The 10,508-nt window shown below is 40.3% G+C and overlaps 1 protein-coding gene and 1 pseudogene across 1 annotated transcript in view; both read right to left on the minus strand.

Annotated features, from left to right (window-relative positions):
• LOC115421684 (CCR4-NOT transcription complex subunit 1-like) overlaps positions 1-10,508 on the minus strand; it is a 969,367-nt pseudogene that overhangs the window by 870,114 nt on the left and 88,745 nt on the right.
• The window catches only part of LOC115421680 (C-factor), an 8,339-nt gene continuing 3,127 nt past the window's right edge, over positions 5,297-10,508 (minus strand). Inside the window, exons 4-6 of the mRNA XM_030137686.1 lie at positions 7,575-7,748; positions 7,120-7,230; positions 5,297-5,688 (exon numbers count right to left, since the gene is read on the minus strand). Of these exons, the coding sequence (XP_029993546.1) occupies positions 5,575-5,688; positions 7,120-7,230; positions 7,575-7,748 (399 nt within the window). The 3' untranslated portion in view covers positions 5,297-5,574. The remainder of the gene's footprint in view (positions 5,689-7,119; positions 7,231-7,574; positions 7,749-10,508) is intronic.

Genomic DNA, 10,508 nt, shown 5'->3' on the forward strand with positions numbered 1-10,508 from the left:
AGTGCATATTAATGAACATCTACAACAGTTTCAGCTGTAAATATGTCAGGTTATAGTAACAGTGTTTATTCCCTCCTCCAGGAGGTACTGTGATCACTGTGTGTGTGTGTGTGTGTGTGTGTGTGTTTGTTTGTTTGTTTGTTTTGTTTTGTTTTTTTTAGCATCTTTAGTGTAAAACTCTTCCACCCATCTTTCCCAGATCTTCCCCACAGATAGGCCTAGGCCCTGGGACCAACCCAGTCCATTTTGGTCCCAGTAGGACAAAGTTCAAGGTCACAGCAAGGTCACAACATCTACAGTTTTCCATCTGTCATCACTGAGACATTTTACAAAATTCATCCAAAATTCAAAACAACTCTGATTCTCCTCCAGTTGGATCCACCTGTAGCTTAGAACAGTCTCTTGTATCTGGAACTAAATTGTTCACATCCACTGTGGAATGTGGACTCTGTGGACATTTACACTGAAAATCCCATTTACCACACATTTAAAATGATCATGTTTCTATCTAGTTACCTCCACCAAGGAGATTATGTTTTTGCCAGGGTTTGTTTGTTTGTTTGTTTGTCAGCAAGATAACTCAAAAAGTTATGGACAGATTTTCATGAAATTTTCAGGAAATGTTGATACTGGCTCAAGGAAGAAATGAGTAAATTTTGGTGGTGGTGGTGGGGGGGGGGCAGATCTTTCTTGGCAGAGGTGTGCGTTCTCTGAGTGCTTTTCTAGTTTTTATCTGTAGTCTTTAGGCAGGAGACAAGAAAGACAACTGACAAAACCAAAACACTATAAAAACACACAGAACAAACACAGTGAGGACGACCTACTGATGGAACCAGGACTGCTTTTATTCATCTAATGTTTAAGGTGAGATTTGAAGGAGGCCTATGACTGTCCAGTTTGGACCCAGTCCAGTTGGTCCAGTTTGGACCCAGTCCAGTTGGTCCTTGTAGGTGTTTCCATTGAACAGTGTTTGGTTCTGCTGTGGTTCTGGTTCAGTCCTGTCTGTCCACATGTGTTCATGGTGGTCCAGTCCAGTCTAGTTGTGTTCTGGTTCTGGTTGAAGGCAGATGTTTGACTCAGTTGGATCAGAACCTCCTGGTGTGTCAACTGTAGTGTGGGTCCATCTGGTTCTGGTTCTGCCTCAGTTGGATCAGAACCTCCTGGGCTGCACTGGCTATCTTCAACTCCAGAAGAAGGGAATGCAGAACCGGACCAAGGAAAGTCCACATTTATGGACACGATGGCACCATGGATTTATGGGACACAACTGGACAGCAGGAATTCAACAACCAGTCCAGATCCAGAATTTCTCACTGACCCGGGTACTGTTTACTGAATTGTGTGATGTTCTGGACCCTCTGGTGTCCCCAGACTGGTCCTGCCCTGGGGGGGGGGGGGGGGCAGTTCATCCACTAAAGCCACAGAACCAACTACAACCACCTGTTCTGAGTACAAGGTCATAGGGGAGACCATTGGACTGAGCAGAGCCACCGAGACCACATACCACATGAACAGGACTACACCACCAGGACCACATGAACAGGACTACACCACCAGGACCACATGGACAGGACTACACCACCAGGACCACATGAACCAGGACCACATGAACAGGACTACACCACCAGGACCACATGGACAGGACTACACCACCAGGACCACATGAACAGGACTACACCACCAGGACCACATGGACAGGACTACACCACCAGGACCACATGAACAGGACTACACCACCAGGACCACATGAACAGGACTACACCACCAGGACCACATGAACAGGACAGAACCCCTCCATGGGTTTACAGTCCACTGGTACACTATACTTCTAGATCCAAACAACTAAAAAAAACACCTCAGGAGAGCAGAAAAACTTTTTTTGCGATCTTTGACAGTTTTTGCGACATTTTGGTGTTCGGTGAAGGATTGTGAAAACAGATTCCAACTGAAAAAAAAAAAAAGTGTATAAATAAAGAACAATGAGATTATATGAACAGTTGTAAGTTTTTACATTTGCTTTGTATTTGTTTTGCATATTGTGACATATTTATTTCCTTATTTATTTCCTTATTTTGCTCTGGTCTAATGCTTTTGCATCATTTCGTCAGGTACATGTTTACCTATGTTTTGTACTTCCTAGAGATGTAGTTTTGCACTTGGTTTAGTGTTCATTTTCTATTATCTTTGGATGTATTTAGTTTGGGTTGTCTGACTTTATACAGTATGACTTCATATCTAGTTCATTCATTCATTTTCTGAACCCGCTTTATCCTCACTAGGGTCACGGGGGTCTCTTGGAGCCTATCCCAGCTACAGAGGGGCGAAGGCGGGGTTCACCCTGGACAAGTCTACAGTTCATCGCAGGACTGAACATATAGAGACAAACAATCACTCACATTCACACCTATGGGCAATTTAGATGAACCAATTAACCTATCAGTGCATGTGTTTGGATGGTGGGAGGAGCCAGAGGACCAGAGAGAACCCACGCAGACACGGGGAGAACATGTAAACTCCATACAGAAAGGTCCCACCCCCCGTCAACTGGTGTTGGAATCGAACCCAGGACCTTCTGTCTGTGAGGCACCAGTGCTAACCACTGCACCACCGTGTCGCCGTGTTATATCTAGTTGTGTATCGTTAACCATTAAGGCTGTTATTATTCAGAAGGGGACAGGAAATATCAGGTTTTCTTCATCCTGCTCCTTTTCCATTACGGCTGTGTACATGTTTGTTCAGCTGATGATTACTGAATGTCTGCTGATGAAAAGCACAACCGTGAACCAAATAAATGAAAGGAAAAAAAGTGTTTCCATCATCAGTTTTCTATTTGTGCGTTTCTGAGGCTAATGGAAACCCAGCTAATGTCTTCAATGTAATATTTTCATTTTATAAATTCAACCCACGGCCCTGGTCGGACCCTTTGGTGGGCCGGTCTTGGCCTGTGGACCGTATGTTTGTCACCGCTGATATAAAGTGTCCAAATCCACCTTCATTCATGAACCTGTAACTGTAGTCTGGATAACAGTTCCACACCTCACCTTCAGCTCTGCCTTATCATTGAACTGAACCCAAATGAGTGGCTGTAAACCGACCATGATACGACACTGTGTCTGTTCAAAGTCCAACAGCTGAAACATTCAGGACCTGTTGAAATACACACACACACACACCTACACACCTACACACACACACACACACAATGGGAAACAGGAAATGCACCTAAACATGTCCTGTTTAAGGAACAAAAACAACTTTATATTTAGTCATCAGTCAGAATGACTCGTGTCTGAACAAACAAAAGATGACGTTCCAAGAATGAGGAAACAAAGACTGGGACAAAACTTCCTTATTTCCTCCACCAGGAGGGATTGGGATGACTTTGCTTTGTTTGTTTGTCTGTGTGCAAGGTAACTCCAAACGTTACAGACTGATTTTCATGAAATTTTCAGGAAATGTTGATACTGGCACAAGGAACAACTGACGAAATTTTGTTGGTGGGGGGGTGGGGGGGCAGATCTGTCTTGGTGGAGGTCTGCGCTGTCCGAGTGCTTTTCTTGTTCTTCATGTTTTGTGTGTTCATATACAGGGTTAAATTTCATTGAATGCTTGAAATAAAATCACCAAATCAAATCAAAAAATACAAAAGGGAGATAAAACCATCGGACCAACTCTGTCCTTTATGAGCGAAAAGTTTGGGTTTTAAAACCACAACGTTTGTCGAAGCAGCAGCAGTGATCCGAGTCAAACAGAGTGAAAATAACAGAGTCAAACTAACAGAGTGAAAATAACAGAGTGAAAATAACAGTCAAACTAACAGAGTGTGACACAGGTCAGAAAAACAAATACACTGGAAACTTCTCAAAGCTTTATTAGCATTTATATGGAAATTAATACTGCAATCATCTGTAAAACTGGGACCGTATCTGTTAATTAACTTAAATTAATTAACTTAACTAATGTAAACACACAGTACTGTACAACTGTAATAGATTACTTTGTATTTCAGTGCTTCTATAATGTCTGAATATGAACACAGTGCAGTAATATATGGAACACTTGGTAAAAATGTGGTTAATTTATGACAAAATTAAATCAAAAGAACCTGTGATAAAGTTTTTCTGTTCAGAACCAACACCTGAATACACCTTCTATTCATTCTGGTGTAAAACATGTGGTAAATAAGGGAATAAGTAGTTATTTCTAATAGTGAATTATACATATTAACAGTATTAGACATTTTTAAATATAGGGACGATGGAGAAACTGTAGCATGAAAAGAAATAACTTATATATTATAACAATAATACTAGCAAATTAGACTACTGCTATTATTATTATTATTATTATATATTTTTGTGTTGTTATTACATTAAGTCTTACCTCCCCTCTCTCTATTGTCCCTAATAAATCTATACTGTTTAGTTGCTCTTTACATTCATTATCTTTTTCGTTGTAATATGATGTTGTCATTGTTGTTATTTGTCAATACTCTGTCATTGTTGTTGTTTTTGGTTTATTTATTTGTTTGATTTTCCCTTTGTTTATGTGTTGTTGTTTTTCTGTCCACAATGTCTTGTTAACTATCACATAAATAAATAAATAAATAAATAAATAAATAAATGAAATAACTTCTGAAAAAGCAGTGGGATTTATTTTCTCTACCTCTTGATACTCTTTTTTGAATCTACAGGGTGGAGAAGCAAAATTTACAGTAAACATTTAGTTGTTTTTTCTCAGCAGACACTATGTCAGTTGTTTTGAACCCAAACATATACTGATGTCATAATCATACCTAACACTATTATCCATACCTTTTCAGAAACTTTTGCCCATATGAGTAATCAGGAAAGCAAACGTCAGAGTGTGTGATTTGCTGAATGCACTCGTCACACCAAAGGAGATTTCCAAAATAGTTGGAGTGTCCATAAAGACTGTTTATAATGGAAAGAAGAGAATGACTATGAGCAAAACTATTACCAGAAAGTCTGGAAGATACTATTAAAGAAGAATGGGAGAAGTGGTCACCCCAATATTTGAGGAACACTTGCACAAGTTTCAGGAAGCGTGTGAAGGCAGTTATTGAGAAAGAAGGAGGACACATAGAATAAAAACATTTTCTATTATGGACATTTTCTTGTGGCAAATAAATTCTCATGACTTTCAATAAACTCATTGGTCATACGCTGTCTTTCAATCCCTGCCTCAAAATATTGTACATTTTGCTTCCCCACCCTGTACAATCTGATTTTGTTGAGTACTGTTACATGTCCGTGCGTCCATTTTGTGTCTTTTACATGTTCTAAACGTAAACATTCATTCATTCCTTCATTACTGCGTCGTACTGTGCTTGTGTGGTAGACACGTTCATATCTACGTATGAATGCTTTTCCTCTGTATCAGAAACTGAACTAACTGTTTAGAACTGAGTTAAAACCAGTTAAAAACTATGCACTAAATATAAACCAAGAGTAAAAACTCTGTTCACTCTAGTGTTAAATAAACACTTTGACCTTTGCATAGTCTGTGTTTGTGCATAAATGACTCATTCACAGTCATTCGGGGGGACTTCGGTTACCACGGCAACTGCTCTCCTGTAAAGTTCAGAAACGACCCATGATCCTTTTCAGTCAGTCCACCAATCACAGACAAGACGGCAGAGATGCTCTCCTCTGGACTTAGTGGAGCCTGAAAAGACATGGATGAACCCAGAGTAGAATATTCAGTAAATGGGGGGGGGTGGGTTACCTTCTGATAAATGTTTAAGACTGTGAGGGGGTGGGTTGGGGGGGTGCTGAAAAGTTCATAGCCTGACTAAGAAGGAGTTATTCCAGAGCAATGAAACTTGGCATCCTACTATAATGGACGTTTTTCTGTCTCTGGCGCATGTTTGTCCGACGCGTGTGTCCGATCGATGTCTTGATGTTGCACCACGGGAGGGCGCTATTGTACAATGGCACCACGGGTACAATGGCGCTAGTACATTAAATTCAACCTTTCCTGATACTAACTGCATGATTTCCTTCCAGATAAACCCACATTGGATAAATAATTTAGGACTTTGAAAAGTCCCTCGTTCTCCCTCCCCCTCTTGAATTCCTCTTCCCAGTTTTGCACAGTTGATAAAGCTGGAGCATCATCCTCTATAGACACCATGTCAGCAGGAATATCTTTGGGGGCTCAGCCCTTTTCTGCACACATTTGATAAGACCACGGTGCCACGGATGGTTCACCAAATGTCACTGGATTCAGGGACATTAGCAGATTTAGACCATCTGTTTTTAAATTAACACATTATTCTGCTAATATTATGGCTTTATTGTTGGAATATGACGACTTTAATCTCATAAATGAATGACTTTTTTGTTAAATTATGAGTTTTTTTATAATTACGACTTTATTCTCAGAACATTGTGATTCTTTTTGTATTTGACTTCATTCTCATAAAATTACAGGTTTTAAATCGATATTTTCTGACTTTCCTCTGGTAGTGCCCAGTGTTTTTCTGTTCTTCTGTGGTCCTAATACTCCGTCGTAGCTTTATTCTCCAGTTCCTCCGTATTTGTAAAACTAGGTTGGCCTCAGTTTCAGTTCATTTACTAATCATGTAGGAGCACAAGGTTCACAATCACAAAATGAGACAAAAACCAGGAAAGATCTGATCATGAAACCAAGAGCTGCACTAAGAAGGACCGTTAGCCAAAACAATCGGTCATTTCAGGTCTGATTGGACCCAAAAATACAGCATCAGTGAATGTTAGCTGACACCAAACAGGATCCACAGATCTAGGTTTGGTTTCCTGGATTTGTGGATCCATCTCCTTCTCTTTTCTTTGTCTTTGGGTGTCTGTAAACGATAGCTCCCACTGCTTTAAGAACCTGAAAATACAATCAACCAACAACAGCTCTGCCCCATTTTTATTAAATATTGTTCTTCAGTTTCGACAGGATTGAAGCCAACGCTGTCACTCATCTGCCTCTGTCTGACACTCAGTGGGTGGAGCTGCGGTGACTTCTGCTCGCGCTGACGTCACGTGCAGACCCTCTATAGACACAGTTGATGACGCCTCTTTAAGACCCCCCCCCCCCCCCCCTTCCCCAAAGCCCCCCAGTCCATACCTGAGCCCCCCCCATGTCGGTGCGGACCCATCCTGGGTGGATGGCCATGCACAGGATCCCATCAGGTTCCAGATCCACAGCCATGCAGCGACTCACCATGTTCAGAGCAGCCTGAGGAGGACAACACACAACATCCCATAATACACTGTGTATGCATCTGAGGCCTGAAGTTTCACTGGAGCACAGAATAAAAGTCCCATAGGCCCAATAAATGTACAAACAGACTTCAGTGTGTTTCTATTTTCCAATCTGAAACCTGTTACTAATGCGCAGAGGGAAGTAAAAAACACTGACGTCAGCTGGAGTAGAAAGAACCTGTGCACTGGAGAGGCTCATCTACAAATATAACAGAAGCTTTGGTTTAGATTCCACTCATATGTTCCATAAAACACATGATTAGGAATGGTTTAACCCCTTGACGGTTCAGTCCATATATTTGGTCCGTAGCCCGTTACCTTGGACGTCCTGTAGGGGTACCATTTGAAGTTGTTGGCCCGTTCGCCCCAGTTCAGTTCCACCGAGCCCAGCAGAGACGTGACGTTGATGACGGCTGCTCGCTGAATACCCATGATCCTCGGGTCAGAGGGTGTGTTTATGGAAGCAGCTGTCTTCAGCAGAGGCAGGAAGGCCTGGGGGGCGGGGTGGGGGGGTATTTAATGAAACTGACAACTAAATGAGCATGTAATTATCATTATTATTATTATTATTATTATTATTATTATTATTATTATTATTATTATTATAACCTTTATTTTAGGCAGGAAAAAAATGCTCATTGAGATTAAAACTCTCTTTTTCCAGAGTGTCCTGGAACATGTAACTGAACAATGAGTCAGAATCTAAAATACAGGTGTCAAATATGGGGCCCACAGACCAAAACCGGCCCACCAAAGGGTCCAGTTCGGCCCACCAAAGGGTCCAGTTCGGCCCACCAAAGGGTCCAATCCGGCCCACCAAAGGGTCCAGTTCGGCCCACCAAAGGGTCCAGTTCGGCCCACCAAAGGGTCCAGTTTGGCCCATTAAAGGGTCCAATCTGGCCCATTAAAGGGTCCAGTCCGGCCCATTAAAGGGTCCAGTCCAGTTCACAGAATGAATGTGTGAAATGTTAAAATTACACTGAAGAAATTAACGATCAGTGGAGTTAAAATAGTTTTAATTTAAGGTTCACATACAGACCAATTCAATCTAAAGTGTCAGAACCAGTAAAATACTATCAGAGGAACCTATAAATAACAAAAACTGCACATTTTATCTTTTTTTGGTGTAAAAAAAGTTAAATTACATGAAAATGTTTACATTTACGAACTATCCTTTTACAAAAAAAAGAAACACCTGAACAAATATGAACAAACGGAAATGTCCTCAGAAAAATAAGTGTCATTTTATCAACATTCTGTCTGTTACTAAATGTTCTGTGATTTTATAATTATAATATAAGTGCTAACGTACATGTGTAAATGATAAACAGAGGCAGAATATTGTTAAAACTGTGCTTATTTTCCTTAAGACATATGAGGTCGTTCATATTATTCAGATTTTTAATGAAACTCAGTAGATGTAAACACTGTCATCATGTAATTGGACTGTTTTTCCTGTTATTCTTGGACTGGTTCTGGTTCTGGCCCAGTTCAGATCATACTGGGCTGAATGTGAAACCTGAACTAACATGAGTTTAACAGACCTGATCTAATCAGTGTTTGTTTGTTAGGTTTTTAGGCTGGTGCTGCCCTCTGGTGTTCACTTCCGGAAAAAATACTGTGAACACCCTGAAAATTTTACACAATCTCAGATATTATCATCAAATATTTTTTGGGCAAATGTTTTTGTGTTTCCAAAGGTGTAACTGCATCAAACACATGCACTTTTTTATATTCATCTAATGTTAACAAGAAAAAAATAACCAAACTAAATTGCTGACGGTTTCATTGTGTCATGTCCTGGATGTGTTTCATGATCTGCTGTTCAGACCTGGATGGAACTGAGCATGTGCAGAAAGAGCATGTGGGTTTAATGGACCAATACTGGACCCAGTTCAGTGACTTCACACTGATTAATAATAATAATAATAATAATAATAATAATAATAATAATAATAATAATAATAATAAACACAGATATTAGTTACAGACTCGTATTAATCAGATTACTGTGGAATAAGTGGTGGATCTGCCTCTTTCCTGTGATTCAGAACAGGTTACAGGTACTGATAAACTTACTGGCACATCCTCTTACAGAATATCTGATTTTTTCCAATGTTAAATGATGTAAAAGATCCTGAAACCAAGATTTAAATGTTGGAGGTTGTTTATCTTTTCATTTCAGTGGTATTAGTCTACGAGCTAGAAGAGTGGCGAAGGATATTAGGTTTTTAGATTTTTGGTTCAAATGAAACGGATGTGATGGAATGCCAACTATTGCAATTGTTGCCTCAGGTTGAATATGAGACCCTATTACATCAGAAAGAAATTTAAATATAGACTGAGAAAAGTTTTTTAGTTTGGAACAAAACCAGAACATATGAGACAGTGTGGCTGGTTCAGCTTCACAACCATCACAAGTAGGATTCCAGTCCCACTGAAGTTTTGTCCACGTCACTTCAGACCAGTGCAGTCTGTGAACCACTGAGAACTGAACTGTGTCTGAAACAGACTGAGGAGGGAATGGGTACGGTTACATGATGTTTTTTAAATCTGATTTATTTTTCCAGGAGAAATTAATTTGGAACTAAAGTATTTTCTCTTCTGTTTCCATGGAAACGTTAAACCTGAATAAAGGTTCACAAGAGGTATTAATGAGGTAGATCAGTGAGCAGAAGGGTTTGGGCTGCAGTGCTCACGTTGCCTTGTTCTGGCAGCCCTTCTGTTAGCTTAGCTTAGCCCTTCTGTTAGCTTAGCCCTTCTGTTAGCTTAGCCCTTCTGTTATCTTAGCTTAGCCCTTCTGTTATCTTAGCTTAGCCCTTCTGTTATCTTAGCTTAGCCCTTCTGTTAGCTTAGCCCTTCTGTTAGCTTAGCTTAGCCCTTCTGTTAGCTTAGCCCTTCTGTTATCTTAGCTTAGCCCTTCTGTTAGCTTAGCCCTTCTGTTAGCTTAGCTTAGCCCTTCTGTTAGCTTAGCCCTTCTGTTAGCTTAGCTTAGCCCTTCTGTTAGCTTAGCTTAGCATAGTCACTGCATTTCCATGGTCACACATAGCCAGTTTTTTAAAGGTGATTTGTCGTCTTTTCTCAGTGATTTTGTCAAATCCGATTCTCTCTAATTATTTCTTCAGATCTGCGACTTACTGCACTCATACAATCTGTGGACTGTTGTGTTGACGGAAGTTGGAAAATCTTTTTGTTGAAGGGATGCATGTGCTAAATTAGCTTTGCTTTAGCGTTTTAGCTTTGCATTAGTTT

The sequence above is a fragment of the Sphaeramia orbicularis genome, chromosome 6, assembly GCF_902148855.1.
Source record: "Sphaeramia orbicularis chromosome 6, fSphaOr1.1, whole genome shotgun sequence".
Classification (NCBI taxonomy): domain Eukaryota; kingdom Metazoa; phylum Chordata; class Actinopteri; order Kurtiformes; family Apogonidae; genus Sphaeramia; species Sphaeramia orbicularis.